Raw genomic sequence first — 21402 nt, forward strand, 5'->3', positions numbered from 1 at the left:
GATAAAAATAACAATGACATAAAGAAGAGCAATGTCTTCTAACCAAAAATAGTTACTGAAAATAAACCCAGCAAAAACTGTTGACAATTTATAAAACATTTATTCACAGCACAAACATATCAACATTATAAGTAGAAAAAAGAATATTAGCAACTATAATAATGCATAAATTTGGGATAGTGCAAAGTCAAAAGATGCAACATTTTGCCCAGGTTTTCTTTTTCCTTTTTTAAGATTTTATTTATTTATTTGACAGAGAGAGAGCACAAGCAGGGGGAGCAGGAGAGGGAGAAGCAGGCTCCCCGCTGAGCAGGGAGCCCCATGCAGGGCTCGATTCCAGGGTCCTGGGATCACGACCTGAGCTAAAGGCAGACGCTCAACGGACTGAGCCACCCAGGCACCCCTTGCCCAGGATTTCAATGAGCTAACTAACATGTACCAGGGAGTCCGCATATAGAAATTATGTTTTTTTATCTTAGTAATAAAAGATGGATTCTATGTTATAAAAAAGATCAGTAACTCAGGAAAATTTATTAAATGTTCACAAATAACAATACCATAGTAAGTACTGTTTTTTATGTTTGTATTTTCTTTTACTTTAAGTTTTACTTATTTTTTTAAGTAGGCAGACACCCAACATGGGGCTTGAACTCAAGATCAAGAGTTGTACACTCCACCAACTGAGCCAGCCAGGTGCCTCTATACTTGTATTTTACAAACAAATGTTAAGTGGTGGCTGCTAAAATAAAACTGATTGTCATGTAAGTTTCCAATGATTTAATTAATCATCATTATGGAATTATGGAATAGAGAGCAACAGATGTATAATATAAAACTACTGATAATTATCAGATTATTAACATCATATATAATATGCCTTCAGCATAAGGCTGACATATTTGAAAACTACCTGCAAATAAGAGGCATATGAAGAAACCCAAAAATGCTCTGAATAGTTAACTGACAGAGCTGGGGAAGATGCCCTGTCTTTCATCATGTACCCCAGGTATAAATCATCTTTTTCCTCAGGCAAAGAAGAGCTCAAGAAAGAGGTAGTCAAGTATTCAGATTTCAAGTAACAATTTCCATCTCTACACAGAGAAGGAAACACTTTTTCCTTGCTAAAAAACAAAAGTGCTTAAGCAGAATTCTTGTCAACAAAGCAAGTCATTCAAGCCAGAATGCCCATCTTGAAAGGGAGGTGCAAAAAGAAAGAGAACTATCTAGGATATCATTAGTTATATGAGAAATCAAATTCTCTTAAGTTATGCACAGATCAGAAGAAGAATTGTCAAAAGAAAAAAAAAAGAAGAGAGTAGCAATAGCTACTTTTTCCTTCAAGGAAAGTAACCTAATTATTTTACAGAATTAGATTCTCTGGGTTGAAAAGGCCTTTCAAGGTCATTTAGTCCATCTCCCTAGCTAATGTCTTTTATCTTTTCTCTAAGCCCTGAGCATATATGCCTGTTTCAGTGACAGCAACTCCATTCCAGAGTTACCACATTTTGTCTTAGGACAGTTATTAGAAAGTTCTTTTTTTTTTTTTTTCTTCTGGAGAGAAAGCGAGAGAGCGCATGCACATGCACGAGCCGGAGGTGGGAGAGGGTGGTGGGTTAAGGGAGGAGGGGTCAGAGAGAGATTCCTAAGCAGGCTCCATGCTGGGCGTGGAGCTCCATCTCATGATCTTGAGATCATGACCCGAGCCGAAATCAAGAGTAAGATGCTCAACTGACAGAACCACCCAGGTGCCCCTAGAAATTTCTTCGTTATTACTAAATGAAAAATTTTGTTATAATTCTATTTGCCATTTCTTAATTTTATCTCATGGGATACTGGTCAGTAACTTTGGTCCCTCTCCATGAAACAGTCCTTTGACTCTCTGAAGATAATCGTCATAGCTCACTAGATCTCTCTTCTCCAGCTTGGACACCCCTGTTGCTTTGGCCACTCCTCACAGGGCGTGGTCTTGAGGCCTCTGAAGTCTCTGGGTCTGGCACCTTCTGATTATAAGCTATCTAATCTGTCTAAATCTCTTTTAAAATATCTTTTCTTCCTATTTCAACCATAACGCCAAATTATATAAAATTTAAACATTACAGATATGCATAAATGGCAATTTGAAAGTGCTTTATAATTCCACTCCCCAGAAATAACTACTGTCAAGAGTTTGGTGCATATCTACTATTTTCCCCTACATATACTTATACTATTATATATACTACCTATATAGCATCATACTTGATATACGGTTTCATAGCTTGCTTTTTTCATTAGCAATATGGATTAGACATACCTCCATATCAGGACATACAGCTCCACCTCATTTTAATAGCAACACAATTATTCTACCAGATGGATATCCACCAAGGGACATTTCAGCTATTTTCAATATTTTACTAATATAAACAATATTGTAGTGAATGTCCATGTATGTATGTGTATATGGGTAGATACATAATATCTTTATACATTATTGCTACAATTTCCACAAAATGTATTAGAAATGTATATCAAACTATTATATATTAAATAAGTATATATAATACTTCTAATATATAGAACATAGAATATGTCCCTTTAAATTTGGATAATTTTGCCAATTTGCCATCTAAAAGTTTTTGCCCAATATACAGTCTCATCAACAATGTTGTTGTTAAAAATAAAATACAAACATCTAGGGGCAGTCTGACCAACTCCTCAGTGTGGGGCTCCACTGTCCTCCTTTATTTTGGATACCATACTTCACATAATGCAGTGAAGATAGTATTCGTCCTTTGGGGACCCATGTCATGCAGTGCACGGTCAACTACAATTTGTAGAAACTTCTGCACAAATTTCTGTTAAACCACATCTTCCCCATTCTATGGTCAAAAAGTTTTGTTTTTAGACCCAAGGATAAAGAATTCTCTATTTCAAGAGAATATAGTCAGAGCAATGTAAAACACAGGCTTACCAATTCATTTTTTGTGTTCAGGTTACTCTCCATCTCTTCATAGTTCTGTTTTTGTAACCTGGCCTCCTCTTTCAGTGATTTGTTCAATTTATCTTGACTTTTAATTTCCTCAAGGAACCTTGTCTGCTCACTCCTAAGCTCTTCAGTTTCCATTATCTTCTTCTCCAGATCCCTTTCCAGTCTTTCTACCTCGTCTGCCAACACAAATTGAATAGTTTATTAATAGTTATATTTTCTACTTAAAGAAAGGTAAGAATATTTCTCAGATAATAGCAAAAGAAGTCTTAGAATAATATAAATACAATTCTGCTTTGAAAACTATTCACTATGGTTTTGGGGGAAAAAAAGACAATCTTGAGCGAGCAAGTGACTTATATCAAAAAGTGAGAACGCATTATCATTTGGATAGCAATTTTAAAAGTTAACAAATTACAGGGCACCTGGGTGGCTCAGTCTATTAAGCATCCAACTCTTGGTTTCAGCTCAGGTCGTGATCTCAGGGTTGTGAGATCTGGCCTGGTATCAGGCTCCACATACAGTGGGGAGTCTGCTTGAAGATTCTCTCCCTCTGCATCTACCCCCCCGCCCACCGCTCTCTAGCACTCTCTCTCTCAAGTAAATAAATAAATCTTAAAAAGAAAAAAGATAATACTTTACTTCCAAGTATTTCATTCAATTAGCATGTTGGTAAATGAGGTTTTTTCCAGGTCTCCTATTAAAAAACATGTACTATTAGGCGCCCGGGTGGCTCAGTTGGTTAAGCGACTGCCTTTGGCTCAGGTCATGGTCCTGGAGTCCCTGGATCGAGTCCCGCATCGGGCTCCCTGCTTAGCAGGGAGTCTGCTTCTCCCTCTGACCCTCCCCCCTCTCATGTGCTCTCTCTCTCTCATTCTCTCTCTCTCTCTCAAATAAATAAAATCTCTAAAAAAAATGTACTATTTTATCTGATATTAATAACTACACTTTCAAGGATGCTGCAAGTAGGTTTGTAAAATACTCTGTGATCTTAAAAATCCTTCAAAGGCTTCCTACTATGGATAGGATAGCATCCAAAACTTATATGAAGAACTCACACAGATCTTCATGATTTGGTCCCAAACTCCCTCTCCAGCCTTATTTTCAAGTACACCCACTGCAGCCTTTCTGAAGTGACTCCATTTCTTGAGATATGTGATGCCTCTTCTTACCTGCAAGCTTTTTTTTTTTTTTAAGATTTTATTTGTTTGGGGGGGGGGAAGGGCAGAGGGGTAGGGAGAAGGATTAGCAGACTCCCTGTTGAGCACAGAGCCACACATGGGGCTCGGTCTCACAATCCTGAGATCACTACCTGAGCCAAAGCCAAGAGTCAGATGCTTAACCATCTGAGCCACCCAGGTACCCCATCCTACAGGCTTTTATTCACACCTCTGTCTGGAACTTTCTTCCTCTATCTCCTACTGGCCTATTTTGTACCCTCCACATCTTAGGTTTGAAAAATATTTTGAGAAGCCTGCCCGGACTCTATCCTCTCCCCAGGTGAGATGCTTCCCAGGGATGCTCTCAGGTCACCCTGTACCTCTGCTGTGTCCTTCATTGCACGAGTTATAAAATGTGATCAAATGTCTATGCATCTGCCTTTCCCACTAAAGCTTTGTAAAAGCAGAAACTGCATCTGTCTGGCTCACCACTGGATCCCAAGGGCCTTAAAGGCTCCAAGTTAATACTCAGAGTCATAAATAAGCCTAGCTAATTTATTTTTTTTAAAGATTTTATTTATTTATTTATTTGAGAGAGAGAGAGCATGAGAGGGGGGAGGGTCAGAGGGAGAAGCAGACTCCCCGCTGAGCAGGGAGCCCGATGTGGGACTCAATCCCGGGACTCCGGGATCATGACCTGAGCCGAAGGCAGTCGCTTAACCAACTGAGCCACCAGGTGCCCATAAGCCTAGGTGATTTAAACATTTCCCCCAAAAGTGTATTTGTATGAGGACTTTCCTATGCACTATTTATATTTTTAAAGATTCCAAAACATAAATTCAGGGTAACAAATACTGAGTTAGGGGATCCAAACTAATAAAAATTTACCCTATTTCTCAAGGATTGTATCAAACCATATGAAACTGCTGTTTTTGTAAGCCAAAATGGACTAACATCAATTTCAAATGGCTGAACCTACAGACTCATTTCCTAATGCTCTAAAATAGTTAATTCATACCTTCCTCTTTCTCTTCAAACCTCCCATACTCCTTCCATTTTCTTTCTCAGCTGATGATCTCCTATTTCACTGAGAAAAGAGACACCACCCAAGGGAACTTCCTCATTTTCCCACCACAAAGCCACAAAACTACCCACACCTGCACACACCTTTGCTCCCTTCTGATAAAGTATCCCTCATATCAAGAGACAATCTTTCCTCTTTTTCTCTGATCTCATCTTGTCTTTTCAAGGACCATAAGAATTGAACCATGATGGTCTCTCCACTCCACCCTCAAATACACTCTTCCTTTCTTCAGTTACTAGCTTTGAGGTTTACTGCATTTGCTTTTGTCCATTTCCTGGTCTGGAAGCTACTGGTGAATTTTTTAACTTAAACTCTACTCTTTTTAAAAATCCCTTTATTAGATACTAGGAGAGAGAAATTGTGGGAGGAAATTTCAAACCTTCACCCAAATGTGTCCCTTCCATTCGCTCTGGATCTATAATCTAGCATTTGTTCCAACCACTCCTTAACCATGCCGGTCAAGACCATCATGTACAGTCAGTCTAAAGCACTTCTCTGTGCTCATCTTACTTTTTCTTTATGTCTGCAACATTCAACCTAGCTGACCACTTCCTCTCGTGAAATCTTCTTGGGGCTTTTGCAACCCACTATTTCCTGGGTTTCCCCTTACATGGCCTCTCTTTCTCGGTCTCCTTAGATGGCTCACCTTGCTCCTCTCGACCCCTGCCTGAGTGAGTCAATCAATTCCAGTGGGATTAAGCATAATTGTTATGCTGACAACCCCCACATTTATATCTCTTTGAACTCCAGATTCACATTTCTAACCCTCTTCTTGGTTATCTCACAGACATTCAAACTCAGTATTCTAAAGTCTCCCTTGTGTATACATTATATCACCAATCCAACCACTTACTCAAGCCAGAAGCCTGGGAATTACCCCATTCATTAGAAAGTATTGCTGATTCTACCTCCCAAACTGATCTATTCCACATGCACCACCTAAATACAGGCCACCAACACTTCTAGCCTGGATTACCACAACAGCCTCTGGACATGTCCCTTTATCTCCATTTGCCCTGCTCCAAATCATTCTCCATCCTGCATTAAAAATAATCTTTAAAAAATTTTTTTAAAATATTTATTTATTTATTTGAGAGAGAGAATGGGAGAGAGAGCAGGAGATGGGGGAAGATCAGAGGGAGAAGCAGACTCCCTGCTGAGCAGGGAGCCCAGTGCAGGACTCGATCCTGGGACTCCAGGATCATGACCTGAGCCAAAGGCAGTCGCTTAACAAACTGAACCACCCAGGCGCCCCTCTTTTAAAAAAAATTTAATTCCAGTATACTTAACATACAGTGTTATATTAGTTTCAGGGATACAATTCAATACAGTGATTGAATTCTATGCATTACTCAGTGTTCATCAGGATAAGTGTACTCTAAAAATAATCTTCTTAATATAAAGTGGATCATGTCCCACTGCTGCCTAAAACTTCTCATATGCTTCTTACTGCACCTGAAATAAAATCCAAACCCCAAGGCCCTGTGTCATCTCGCCCCTCCCCCAGCTCTCCCAACTTTTTCTTGAGCTATCCTCCAGTCATACTGAACCTTTAGTTCTTTAATTTACCAGCGGCTTTCCAGCCTGAAAGTACAAGCTGTTCCTCTCTCTGAACATCTTTCTTCACATGGCTAATCCTCTCCTGCCTATGCCATCAGCTTATATGTCACTTCTCAGAGAGCCATTCCTTTACACCACATTTGCCAAAAGGGGGTTCTCTCCTCTGTTACTTTATCTGGGTTTGCTTGCTTTTTGTCTTTCTTTTCCACTAAAATACAAGCTGCATGAAGTCCAGTACCATATGTCTTGTTCACCATTGTATCCTTAGTGCCAGATCCAGTGCCTGGTTCACAGTACATGCTCAATAAATACTTGTTGATTCTTAATGACATTAATGTATAATTGTTGTATAATGACACTGATGTTAATTGGTTTATGGGGGTATTTTTCAAAAAAAATTTTAATAGCATTATAAAGCTCATACTTCAATATATTTTTCTGGATAACTTCTGAAAATAAATTCCTCCCCCACCCAAATTTAGTTTTTTTTTAAATGTCACCTTACCTAAGCTGAATCTCTCAAAAGCTTCTTGTCTGTCCTGGGTAGATACTGGCTGACCTTCCAAACTTTCCAATGAGCGAAGATGAAAAATGGTAAACTGGATGTAATGAGGAAGGGTCACAATTGGATTTTCAAGTAGGATCAGAGAAGTCAAATCTTGAAGTGGTTTCAACTTGCTTACATCTTGGAGCTGAAATGATATATAACATTAGTATCTCTATAATTTAGTTTTAAAATAACAAAAACATACCTAAAGAAAGTAATAAATAAAGAAAATTGCTATCAATATGGCAAGGAACCTCTTCATGGAACCCATTATCCAAAATCAGTGGTGTGAGGGGAGGAACAGACAGTGAGTATCTGAGTATCTATAGTGTATCAGGGCAGTATTAGGCATTTTCCATATGCCATTTCATTTACGACTCCTCACAACAACCTATGATAGAAACAACATCTTAATTTTGTAGATGAAGAAACTGAAGTTCGAAGAAATTAAATAACTTGCCCAAAGCTCAGAGCTTACAAATGAACAAAACAGGATTTGAATTCATCTGTGTAACTTTAAACTATTTTTTCATTATACTGATTGAACACATCACAAATATAAATGGCTATAAAAAAGATTTTGGTAAATCTTTAGATAACAGTTATAATTGACAGTTAAAAGAAATAAGCAAGGATACAGAGAGATACTCACATTCTTAAAGACTTTTATGTTTATCCAAAGAGAGATTTTAAAAGGTTGAGAAATGCTACTCCTAATACCTAGTATAAATAAATCTCCTCTCACAAGTGAATGTGTATCACTCTTACTGATGACAATGTCAAATATAAACTGGGATGAGAAAGTCATAAAAAATTAGAAATGATAATAAATATTTATTGAATAATTTTCCTGTTAACATCAGTTGACACTGAGTACTATCTAACAATCGACTAATTGGAGGAATATTTATAGCAAATTTTAGATTCATGGCTACCTCTTTCCATCATAGCATAAGCCCCAAGAGCTCCAAGGTGATGCTGTGCAACATGGTATAGGGTTTGGGCTCTGAGGCTTTTGGGCTGTTGCAGTGAAATGGTACAGAGTCACCTTACCAGACCTTTAGAAAGATGAAATAAGAAAGCATGGACATTGTGAACTGCACAGTAATTAAACAAATGTTGTTTATCATTCTTGGCTTCCACTGGTGAAGGTTTAAGGAGTTATTTAGTGTTTTAAAGTTTTTAAAACATTTTCATATCTATCATATTATCTGAGCCCAATAACACCCCTGTAAAGAAGGCATGGTAGGGTTTGTTTTCTCCAATTTAAACAATGAGTTTTAGCGAGATATAGGGATTCTCCAAGGTCACAGAAGGCAGGTCTGGACCCATATTAGGAAGCACATCTTTTATTGTCTATTCTATGACTGATGTTCTTTGAGCATGGTTGTTCCAATTTTAATGTAGATTTAAGTAAATCAATGTTTTTACTTAACAAATACTTATTTTTTTTAAAGATTTTATTTATTTATTTGTCAGAGCGAGAGAACACAAACGGGGGAGTAGCAGGCAGAGGGAGAAGCAGGCTCTCTGCTGAGCAGGGAGCCTGACACGGGACTCGATCCCAGGACCCTGGGATCAGGACCTGAGCCAAAGGCAGACACTTAACTGACTGAGCCACCCAGGCATCCCTTAACAAATACTTTTTAAACACCTAATTGTATAAATGTTAGAAAAAAATCATAAATTATACTCCAAAGGAAAGCATACACGACTATCAGATTATGGGAGCCATGAAGCCATGAAGTATCAGATTATGTGAAGCCAACGAAGTTGCTCTACTATAAGAGCTAGTGATTAACCTCCTATAACACCTGACACTATAATCAAGCTTAATTCATAAGTGTGAAAAAAACAAAACAAAAGAAAGAACTCAGTTCCTGGCATTCAGTGACCTGGATTCTGGCACAAGCTGCGTGACTGTGAGTAAGAGACTTAACCTGAAAATGGGAAAAAGACAATACACTACCTGATAGTATTCAAAAAATAATCCCTTTACTGCCTCCTCAAGAAAAGTTTTCTAAGGCTCAAATGAAATGACAGATGCAAAAATCCTAAGAGGTCAACTCTCAGTTACCATGGAACCATGCAAAACCAGAAATGCCGATATTTAAATACCCTAGAGAGTCCTAGGTTATGCCTAAATTTGATCTCTGGTCAAAGGACCAAGAACCTTAAACGAAGAAATCTCATTTCTCTTTTTTTAAGATTTTATTGATTTATTTGACAGAGAGAGAGAGAGAGAGAGAGAGAGAACAAGCAGGGGGAGCAGTAGAGGGAGAGGGAGAAGCAGGCTCCCCGCTGAGCTGAGAGCCTGATGCGGGGCTCAATCCCAGGACCCTGGGATCATGACTTGAGCCGAAGACAGACGCTTAACCGACTGAGCCACCCAGACCCCCCAAGAAATCTCACTTTTTAAAAACTTAGATTTAATATTTTTTTCAACAAGTCTAAAAATTTGAAAAAAATTTTTTTACTACTTTGAATAACTTACCGATGATATCTTGTTGCCTTTCAGATTGAGGACTCGCAAAGATTTTAACTTCTTCCCTAACCATACTGGGATATGTTCAATTTCATTTCCTGCAAGGTTTAGCTTTTGCAGATTATACATATTTTCTATGCCTTCAATTTTGCTGGAAAGCAAAGGACAAAATCAAATTTAGTAAATACAATGATAGAGTTCCTCCAATGTATGTTTAAGAATAAACAACCTTGGTTTTATGTGGGGTTACTTTCCATAATTATAATTTGTTAACACTTTTATAAACGAGAACCAAACAAAAGTGGCTAAAAAGAAATTGACCAGAACAGCTAAGCGGCCAACTCTTCGTTACTGGGTCCAGGAATCCTACCTATCCTACTATCAGACTTTAGGATCCCACAACACAGAAAAGGAGAGTCTATCCATGGTATTATCACTACCCACTGGGAGCAGTACTAGTGGACAGCCACGGGAGAGCTGAAAAACTCAACAGCACACATTCCTATGTTCCATACAGTCCTGCACAAGAGATATTCTTAATTATTACCCTAAGTCATCACCAAAAGATTAGCTATGACAGCAGGATATGGCTGCCATTTTGAACTGATAGACTCTCTGTGTTTATGGACACTATATTTATGAACATAAATATTTTAATCAGAATATTTAGAACAATAAAACATTTATCATTCATTTTGATGAATTTTCATTGATGAAATATTTTCCCAATTTGTCAATTTAATTGATTACAATTTAATTGTCATTTTAATTCCTTGGTAAATTTTCTATGGGCAAATATTTCCAAGCTTCTTTATTTTCATGTTTATTTTATTAAAATTATTTTTATCAGGATCAATTATTTTTTATACAAACTTTATATTAGGGATTTGATTCAATTTTTTTCCCCTATCATTTTTTGCCATATTAGAGCTTCTGCCACTGTTAGTGGTTTTGTTTTGTTGGCCACTATATTTTCCAAGTCTAAAGTGGAGGGAAGTATACAGATATAAGGATTTTCAAGATTTGATATTTGCATCATTTTGTTTATAACAAGTTTTCTATGTGTGGTTTTTGCCACTGTCAGTTTTATTATGTTTATTTCTCACAGTAATATATATAATGAAGTGGAAGCATGACTGAATGTATTATAGCAATGAACAAAGAACATCAGGATAAACACATAGGATCAAAATACATTGAAATATCGTTAAGATCAAAATGACAGGGTTAAAACACACTGCTTTGTGTCAACTTTCTTAATGTAATAAGGCAGTGGATCAAAGACTATCTGTGAAAACTTCCTGTCAAAAATGGAATTAAAATAAAATTTGGTATTCATGTATCTCCTGTGATAATGCTAGAAAGATATTATTCTGTACTTTAGTAATGCCAAAACGAGAAACCAGTTATCATATGTGAAGGGTTAGACTAGCAATGAATGAGGATCCAAGCACCTGCTGTTTCCAAGGACTCTCAATTCAGTGATGTGGGCAAAATTAATCTACCTCTTTAGCAAAGACAACCCTGCAGTGCTACTTAAAGAAGTATTTACTTACCAGATTTTGTTATATGATAAGTTGAGTTCACGTAATTTTGACAGCTTGTCCAATTTCTCAATCTTCCCTATTAGATTATAGCTGAGATTCAGTACTTCAAGTTTAACACATTTTTCCAAATTTTCGATATACTAATTGGAAATAAATGAGTAAATACTTTATATGACAGATGCCTTGACATAAAGTACAACATGTATGTATGTGCATCAGGGGCTGTTTTGATCAGTCACCAGAGAATAATAAACCCTTTCTGCTCTCCTGGACAATCCCTTGGTACAGCTTCCTTCAACCAGAAATAGCAGCTCTCTTCGCCCCTCAGTGGACAACACGTCCTATGTATCAAGGAAATCAAGACTATCCAACAAGAATTCCACCTCACCTTTTCCTCCACTTCAACTTTTCCATGCCCCTCCTTCCTCTCCTTCTTCGAAGTTCAGCTAGGTACTTATGCTCTTGCATAACTTCATCTACCTCCTCCCGCCACGGTCTTGCATCTTTAGTCTCTTTCACTCCTGCATCTTCCCCTTCACTATTCAATAGATACCCATTATGTACTTACTACATACCAGATGCACACCGGGCAATGGATACCAGTGAACTAGACAACTCCCCTGCTACAGGAGCCTTTGTTCGACAGGCTCAACCTCTTTCTTACAAAACAAATTACCGCACAATAAATTTGTTTTCCTATCAAGTTATCATTTTAGCTCCTTTATTGGTGACCACGTTCTCACAGGAGTTGTGTACATTTGCTCATTCTGCCTTCCATTTATTCTACTGGTAGGGCAAAATATCTTCTGCTTTTACTATGTATTCAAATAGTTCTCTCCAAGATTGCCATTCATCCATCCATCCACTCCACAAATATTTATCAAACATGGATTATGTGCCAGGGGCTGTTCTAGATACTAGAAATACATTGGTGAATAAGGAAACCAAGATTCTTGCTTTCATTCACAGAGAAAGCCAATAAATAACATTTTCAGACACTGAAGTGTACTAACAAGAAAATAAAGATAACATGATGTGACAGCCTACAAGGCACCAACGGGACAGATTTGTCTGCTGTGTTCACTGCGTAAGCATAAATGCCTGGCACAGAGTGGGCACTGAATAAATATTTGTTGGCAGAAAGAATGAGAGTCACGGAGAAGGTAGCTAAGGGCAACTGGGTGGTAAGGGAAGGCCTCACAGAGGAAGGACACTGAACTGAGACCTTAATAACAAGAAACCAGCTGTGTGAACATCTCAGGGCAGAGAATAACAGGCAGAGTAGACAAATACAAAGGCCCAGTTGGTTTGAGAAATAGAAGGGCTTTTTAACTGCCAAATCCAAATGACTTCTAAGTTTTCATCCTATTTAATGATTCTGTGACATTTTATACCATCCATTCCTGCTGGAAGTTCTCCCTCCTTTGGCCTCCATTCATCATACACTTAGATCTTCTGTTCTAATAGTCCCTTTAGACTTCTTCATTGGCTATGCCTCTCCTGTGTGTGCTTTCTCTCTCTCTGATTCCCCTTCACTATTTCTCCTCTTAATCCCAAGCATTCTAGGAAGCTCTAAGTTCCCAGAGATCAGAAACTAAACTTATTTACCTGTGTACCTTTTCCCACAGCCTAACATAATGCCTGGCATATCATAACCATACAGTAAATATTTAGTACTTTGATTTCATTTTTGCAACTTGTAAACTCCAGAATGTCTCCTTTTTCCTTTTTAAGTACACAAGACATAAATATATTCTAATAAAAATTTCAAATGAAACATAAGAAGCTCTCTTCATCAAGTCCCCAGGCCCCTGTAAAAAAAATCCCACTGATCAAAGGTAACCATTGTTAAGAGACTAACATATAAACATCTATATCTTTCTATTCATTTACATCCATATATACGCAAATAGAAAAACAGAATTTTTAGACCTTACTATACAAAATGTTTTAGAATTTTTTTTTCATTAAATGCACTGTGGACATTGTCCCACATTAATACACAGAGCTCTAACTTATTTTTTTAAGAAACTTGATAGTATGTCATGGTCTACAGGACCATAATTTATTTAACTGATTCCCTATTGATAGAAATTTGGTTATTTCCAATTTTTCTATTTTAAATAATGCTTAATAAACATGACTATATAGATACTTCTGGATACATGTGCATGTAATATCAGTAGAACAGACATCAAGGAGTAGAACTGCTGGGTTGGTAAGTATAAATTCAGGAAGTATAAACTCAATTGCTGGATCAAATAAGTACACTTGAAATTTGGATAAATGCTATCAAACTGTCTTTCTAAAATGCAGGAGCAATGTATATGTCCCACTAAGAAATATGATAATACCCATTTCCCACACCTTTCTGAACACTGAAATAATCCTTTTAATTCTTGTCCATTAGACATACAAGAATGAAAATGGTATCAAACTACTGTTTTCATATTTTTTAATAAAGTTGAACATATTTTCATGTTATGATTAGCCATTTATAATACTTTTGTGAATGCCTTGTTCATATCCTTTGCACATTTTCCATTGAGTTGTCTCTTACTGAATTGTGGAAGCTCTTTATATTATATGGGTATTGTTATATATGTTGAAAACACTCCCTGACAGCTTAACTTTTAAAGATATCTTTCATTAAACACTAAACTTTATGTACACTAAGTCTGTCAATATTTTTCTTTGTGGCATTAGGGTTAGTGCTTGCCTAAAGGGCTTTCCCAACTCTAAGATTCTAAAATATACTCCCCTATATTCTTTCCTAATAATTCTATAGCATTTTTATGGGTTTTGTTCCGGTTTCATTAAATCTTCAACCTTCTGGAATTAATTTTTGTGACTAATGTATTAGGCTTTTAAGTTTATATTTTTTCCAATTAAAAAGTTTAAGTTGTCTTTTACAATGTGTTCATGTTGTATAGTGTACGAAAGTAATAAACACTCCAGAGCAGGGATCAGCAAACTTTTTCTCGAAAAAGCCACATTATGGGCCATATAGTCTCTGTGACAACTATTTACTCCTGCTACTATACTGCAAAAACAGCCACAGACAATATGTATACAGATGAGTATGGCTGTGTTCCAATAAAATTTTATTTACAAAAATAGGCAGCAGGCCCGATTTGGCATACAAGCTATGGTTTGCCAACCCCATCTCTAGAAAGAATCCAATAATGTATAAAATAATAGGAGCTTATGAATGTGAAGATGTCATGCTTCCGATATAGAACTTTCACTGGAAACAATACAAGGTCTGCTACAAATTAGGTGACATTAGGATGAGATGTTACTGTAAATCTAATATAATCTTTTAATTTTCAGTTTTAAAACACAGAAAAATTAAAAAACAATGCTGGTAACCTACCCTAAATTTCTTGCCACCATCTTTAGCAAGTGAAAGGTTCAGCGACTTTACAAAGGCCAAATTGTCCTGTTTAGTAAGTTTTTTAACAAGGGCCTCTGTAATATATCGGATTCCTGCATGTGCATCAGCTTCTGAAATTACAAAAACAGATCATCGTCATCAGTAGAAGAGGACATCTCTGAAAAGCAAATTATTTTGATGTTATATAACAAAAAAAAATTTTTTAAGCCATGCAAATACAAAAACAGCTGGTTAGTTCCAATTGCAATGTTTTAATAATATTTTACTTTATATAGCATTATAATAATTGCATACATATATAGTAATGTAAGTTATACTTTATAAATATTAGCTCTGTGCCAAGCTTGTGCTATATGCTTTACACTTAAAATTTAATTTGTACAACATTTAAAATAGAAATTACTATTCCCATTTATTTAAAAAAATTATAGGGGCGCCTGGGTGGCTCAGTCGATTAAGCATCTGCCTTCGGCTCAGGTCATGATCCCAGGGTACTGGGATCGAGCCCCGCGTCGGGCTCCCTGCTCCGCGGGAAGCCTGCTTCTCCTTCTCCCACTCCCCCTGCTTGTGTTCCCTCTCTTGCTCTCTCTCTGTCAAATAAATACATAAAATCTTAAAAAAAAAATGATAATAGTTTGCTCAAGATCTTGTGGCTAATGATGTGGAAATCCAGGACTTGAGCCCAGGCAAAAGAACCCAAAACTTAATACTTTTAATCACATCCATCATTGAAATTTTAGCAATGTTTTTTATATTACTTTTTTTTCCTTAGAGAAGGAGAGAGAGAGAAACAGAGAGAGAGGGAAGGGGAAAGAGCGTGCAGAAGGAAAGGGAGAGAGAGAATCTTAAGCAGGCTCCACACCTAGAGCAGAGCCCAAAGCAGGGCTAGATCTCATAGCCCTGAGATCATGACCTGAGCCAAAAATCAAGAGTGGGAGACAACCGACTAAGCCACCCAGGCGCCCCCTAGTTTTTTTGTTTTTTTTTTTTATGGTTATCCATTTATTACAGTGCTAAATTACCTAGTTTTTTGTTTTGTTTTGTTTTAAATAAGCTGTCACTAATCTGGTTGTTTGTTTTTTTTTTTTTTAATTCCAATCTAAACTTCAGAAACACTGGAATTCTTAAAAATCCTTTTTTTTTAATGGCAAGAAACTCAAATTTGTTGCTCTTTTAAACAGAGAATAACACAACATATTTTACAAAGTTCTAACTTGATGGACAGCACACCCTGTCCTAAGGTTAGGAAAGGTAAAGCCATCTTACATTTTACAAAGGCAGCTGTAAAAAGAAAATTCTTTCTTTAGGAGTCAGAAAAAATTAATCCTGGGTTCAGATCCAGGCTGTACGACAAAGTGTCCCTATGATTATTTACAATAAGTTAATATTACATTTATTTTGGTTCAAAATAAAATGATTTTTTCCTTTAATTTGGGCTATTCTAGGAAAGAAAATGACTAATACTCTAAAATATTAATCAAATTAGAGTCAACAGTGTACAACTGACAGCAAGAGCGTAGTCTAAACTCAACCGCTGATAAGGTTTAGTAATCAAAACTGAGCAGATAGGTAGCTTTGATTTCATGACTTAGCAAAGAAATCACATAGTTTTCATTCACATTCAGTTACATTAAATCGTCTCTTGGAAAAAAAGAATGTATTTCTGAAAACAGATTTCCACATGAACAGACTGCTTTTAAGAAAAAAAATAAAAACAAAACCTTGGAGGAACATATACACGTCCCTTAGGGGGACACAATAAGCAGTTTGCCAATAAGCAGACTGGACTAGCCCAAGGGTAGATTACATTTTTGTACTGAATTAAGGCACTCCACTCTGAAGTGAACAGATAGGCTTTTCCTCTAGCCAAGGACGATGGTAAATTTGGCATATGAGCTTTAAGGTACTCTTCCACCACAGGAAATAAAGCTTCCTCTTTCTGGAAACTCCCTTCTCCAAGCCCTTTCAGGCGGCTTCACCCTCACCCAGAAGCTTTCATCCTCCACTGTCCTTACATACTTTCTGTTGGTATAAACAATAGGTCATGTTAGTACAAAGATATATATTTCTCCTGGACAAAAAGTGTAAGTTTGGTAATTTTCCATCTCTACTCTAGAGTATGTGCTCAAATTCTTAGATTAAAAAGCATTACCTTTATGGTCTTGGTAGTCCAAAAGCACCATGTTTCCATCTGTAATCTCAACTTGCTCATTCCATTGTCCTCCAAAACGAAGAGTCTCAGATCCACTTAGAGGTGAAAGTGACCTAGATCTCATACTGGACACAAGGGATGGTAGACTAGGAGAGTGAGGTGATGGGGGCATCTTTGCACTGGAAAATTTTTGTTGAGAACTTTTCTTCATGGCAAGAATAAAGCCGGGTGTCCATCAAAACCTGTAAGAGTTTTCAGCATATTTAACAAGGTTAATTTTTTAGACCTCTCAAAACTATTAATCTACTTTTAGAATTTTTTTAAGTTCTGCACCCAAAGTGGGGCTTGAACTCATTACCTCAAGATCAAGAGTCACACATTCTACCAACTGAGCCAGCTAAGCGCCCTTATTTCTAGAGTTCTGAGGATGACTCAGAGGCTATAGATGCTAGGACCCATACTACTCCAAGCAGATGGGAGCAGACACTGCTTCAAACACTGCTGATCACCTTGCCAGAGGGAAAAGAGACCTCCAGAGGCTCTTGTATTGACACATGCTCCAACCAGAAGTCTTATCTGTCATTTCTCTTCTCTGTTGGACCAAAATAGTCACAATACCCCTCATACCCACAAAGGGTCCTAGAATGTAGGAAGCTGGAAATGTCTGGTAACCAGCAGTATTTAATACTGACAACTACTCTCTCCTTCCTGATAAAGTTTCTTCTTTCACTTCTGGGACACCACATTCTCCTGGTATCCTCCTGCCTTTGTGGCTACTCCTTGGCTTCCTTTGTTGGTTCACAGTCCTCTATTCAATCTTCAAATGTCAGAGCTCCTCAAGTCTCTTCTATTCTCTCTCCAATCTTACTTTAGACAACCTAATGCACACCCATGGCTCCCAGTGTCACCTGTATATTGATGTTTATATCTTCAATCCAACCTCTCTCTGAGTTCCAGACTCCTGTTTCCAACTGTCTACTTGATATTTCATTGCCATCCTAAACTCAATATGTCCAAACTGAATTTATCACTTCCCCCATTCCTCCCATATAGAATAACACATGAATCATAAGTGTACAGCTCCATGAATTTTTATACGGTGAATACAACCAACATCCAGATCAAGAAATGGAATATTACCAGACCCCCCCCCAAGAAGCCACCTTATACACCCTTTCCAGTCATTAGCCCACATACATGGGTAATCATTACACTGATTTCCAATACCAGAGATTTTTTTTAACTATTTAAGATTTTTATTTTTAAGTATTTCTACATCCAACATGGGGCTCGAACTCACAACCCTGAGATCAAGAGTCGCATGCTCTTCCAACTGAGCCAGGCAGGCACTCGATAAACTATTTTTGAACTATATGTAAATGAAATCATAGAACAGTTTTTATATCTGCCTTCTTCGTTAAACATTATGCTTCTGGTATGCATTCAGATTTGTCTAATGCTATTTGAAAAACATCTGATTGCTTCAAACTTGCATGTCTACTATTGCTTGTCCACAAAATCAATTTTGTTGAAGTTTAGGTGTTCCAGAAGGAATGAAAGCACTTATTGATGAAAGGGATCTTAGTCAAATCCCTTTACTTTTCAGAAAAGAAAATTAAAGCCCAGAATGGTAAATGACTAGGTCAGACACAATGCTAGCTATAGTAATGATGAGAATCAGTTCTCCTCTCAAACTAATTTGTAAGTCAAATCACATAACGATTCTAGTAGAATGTAAGTTCCATGAAAGTAGGGATATTGTTCACTGATTTATTCCAGGCCTAGGGCAGAACTTAGCAGAAAGCAGGTAATTAATTTTATCTCATGAATTACTCATGAAGAACTGATAAAATGCATTTATTTAGTACCACAACAAAAGGATATCTTCTTGTGCAATGTTAGTCCTCTACACCAAGAGTCCTAATGTGCAAGGTTAGGCTTATACAAAAAAGATTTTCATAATATACAATTACTTTTATAAGTACAACTATTGCAAAAATCATAAGTTTGACAAACTTTCAGATAGAAAAAAATCTTATAAAATGGATAGGCCTTCAGCAAGGCAATGGATCCTATTTTTGCTCAGTATCCATAATCTCCCCTATTCTCCCTTCTTAAAATGTGAAGACAAAACACAAATTAATTTTTAGAAAAGTTGGGGCACCTGGATGGCTCAGTTAGTTGAGTGTCTACCTTCGGCTCAGGTCATGATCCCAGGATCCTGGGACTGAATCCCGCACTGGGCTCCCTGCTCAGCGGGGGAGTCTGCTTCTCCCCTTCCCTCTGCCTCTTACCCTGGGTCGTGCTCTCCCTCTTGCTCACTCTCTCTCAAGTAAATAAAATCTTTAATTTTTAGAAGAGTTTTCAATGCAAAGATTTTGGGCAGCTCCAATGTCAATGCTATACAAATTGGTACTAGAACAAGATATTATAATGGTTTGATGTGTGAACACCTTCACAAGTATATAGGTATTATTATACAGGCTGGGATTATGAAGAAACTTATTTGTTAAATGGTTGGAACATATTTAATACATGGAAAAGAGAGGCGCCATTAATATAGTCAATCAATTAACCAACAAATAAGAGATGTAATATCTTTCCATGATGAATACAGTCAATCTAGGAATGCTGATCTTACCCAAAACATGTCTGGAATTCCTCTTTGGGTCCTGCTTTCAGAATTATTTATACATCTCACCAGAAAATCAGACCCATCACTTCAGCTAGTATTTTCCCAGGTTGAACATTAACTTTACCATCTGTCAAATATTGTGATAAGCTCTTACCTGTATCATTACATTAGAAGGATCAAATATAACAATTCCACAAATAGGTGTTATCATCTCCCCCTTTAAAGATTAAAAGGTCAAGTAATCTGTTTAAAGTCCCATAACTAATTGGTTAATCCAAGGCTTGAATCCTGATCTGATTTCAAAGCCCATGTCTTCATTACTGTGTCATATTGCTGACTGAGTTTTCTGGAGTCCAGATCATGTTTGATTTGCTCTCTAGAGCCTAGCATGGTGCCTCACACAAAGAGACCAGAATAAATGACACTAAATGACCTTGATCAACAGAATAGCATATACTATAAGACAATTCCTGAAGGAAAACGAGAAAATTTAATATAATAACATCACTGAACTCGTGATCTATCTTCTTAAGGTGACTAGTTTGAAGAGAACAAAGACCTGCTACATTTGTTTTTAAAAAGTGATTATTGAGATACCACCTTACACCAGTTAGAATGGCAAAAATGGACAAGGCAAGAAACAACAAATGTTGGAGAGGCTGTGGAGAAAGGGGAACCCTCTTACACTGCTGGTGGGAATGCAAGTTGGGAGAGCCACTTTGGAAAACAGTGTGGAGGTGCCTCAAAAAATTAAAAATAGGGCTACCCTATGACCCAGCAATGGCACTACTAGGTCTTTACCCCCAAAGACACAGATGTAGTGAAAAGAAGGGCCATATGCACCCCAGTGTTCATAGCAGCAATGTCCGCAATAGCCAAACTGTGGAAAGAGCTGAGATGCCCTTCAACAGATGAATGGAAAAAGAAGATGTGGTCCATATATACAATGGAATATTACTCAGCCATCAGAAAGGATGAATACCCAACTTTTACATCAGCATGGATGGGACTGGAGGAGATGATGCTAAGTGAAATAAGTCAAGCAGAGGAAGTCAATTATCATATGGTTTCACTTATTTGTGGAACATAAGGAATAGCAGGGAGGACATTAGGAGAAGGAAGGGGAAAGTGAAGGGGGGGAAATCAGAGGGAGAGATGAACCATGAGAGACTATGGACTCTGAGAAACAAACTGAGGGTGTTAGAGGGGAGGGGGGTGGGGGATGGGTTAGCCCGGTGATGGGTATTAAGGAGGGCACGGACTGCATGGAGCACTGCAGGTTGTATGAAAACAATGAAGCGTGGATCACCACATCAAAAACTAATGATGTACTGTATGGTGACTAACATAATTAAATAAAATTTTTTAAGAAGTGATTATTATCTCACAGTTCTACATTACAATATGGCCAACTGCCTGTGCCAGCAGTCCAGTTCACTTTAAACTGAAAACTTCTGGGCGCCTGGGTGGCTCAGTCGTTAAGCGTCTGCTTTCGGCTCAGGTCGTGATCCCAGGGTCCTGGGATCGAGTCTCACATCGGGCTCCCTGCTCCGTGGGAAAGCCTGCTTCCCCCTCTGCCTCTGCCTATAGCTCTGCCTACTTGTGCTCTCTCTCTCTGTCAAATAAATAAAATCTTTAAAAAAAAAATAAAAAAATAAACTGCAAACTTCTATGTGTCTTTACTTTCTCTTTCATTTTTTTCATGTTAAACTACCCATATAGATCAGAAAAGCCTCCTCCAATTCACATAACTGCTCTTTATGCCAGTGACAATGCTTTTGGTCCTAATTTCCCAAGTGTGGCAAAAACTTCTATCTCTACTATCACACCACTCTGCCATGGAAACAAATCTCTTAGTAATACTGAT

At 37.5% G+C, this 21402-nt stretch overlaps 1 protein-coding gene across 6 annotated transcripts in view; it reads right to left on the minus strand.

Annotated features, from left to right (window-relative positions):
* Positions 1 to 21402, minus strand: part of CNTRL (centriolin) — an 83653-nt gene that overhangs the window by 58717 nt on the left and 3534 nt on the right. For all 6 annotated transcript variants that reach the window (XR_003211491.2, XR_003211492.2, XR_003211490.2 and 3 more), the window contains exons 2-7: positions 16901 to 17142; positions 14728 to 14858; positions 11361 to 11491; positions 9814 to 9955; positions 7278 to 7464; positions 2954 to 3147 (exon numbers count right to left, since the gene is read on the minus strand). Coding sequence is in view for 2 of the 6 variants with exons in the window: in XM_025888216.2 (XP_025744001.1) it covers positions 2954 to 3147; positions 7278 to 7464; positions 9814 to 9955; positions 11361 to 11491; positions 14728 to 14858; positions 16901 to 17111 (996 nt within the window). In the remaining 4 variants the exon portion in view is untranslated. The remainder of the gene's footprint in view (positions 1 to 2953; positions 3148 to 7277; positions 7465 to 9813; positions 9956 to 11360; positions 11492 to 14727; positions 14859 to 16900; positions 17143 to 21402) is intronic.

The sequence above is a fragment of the Callorhinus ursinus genome, unplaced genomic scaffold (genome assembly GCF_003265705.2).
Source record: "Callorhinus ursinus isolate GAN/ISIS: 27379988/994484 unplaced genomic scaffold, GSC_fseal_2.0 scaffold24, whole genome shotgun sequence".
Taxonomy (NCBI): Eukaryota; Metazoa; Chordata; class Mammalia; order Carnivora; family Otariidae; genus Callorhinus; species Callorhinus ursinus.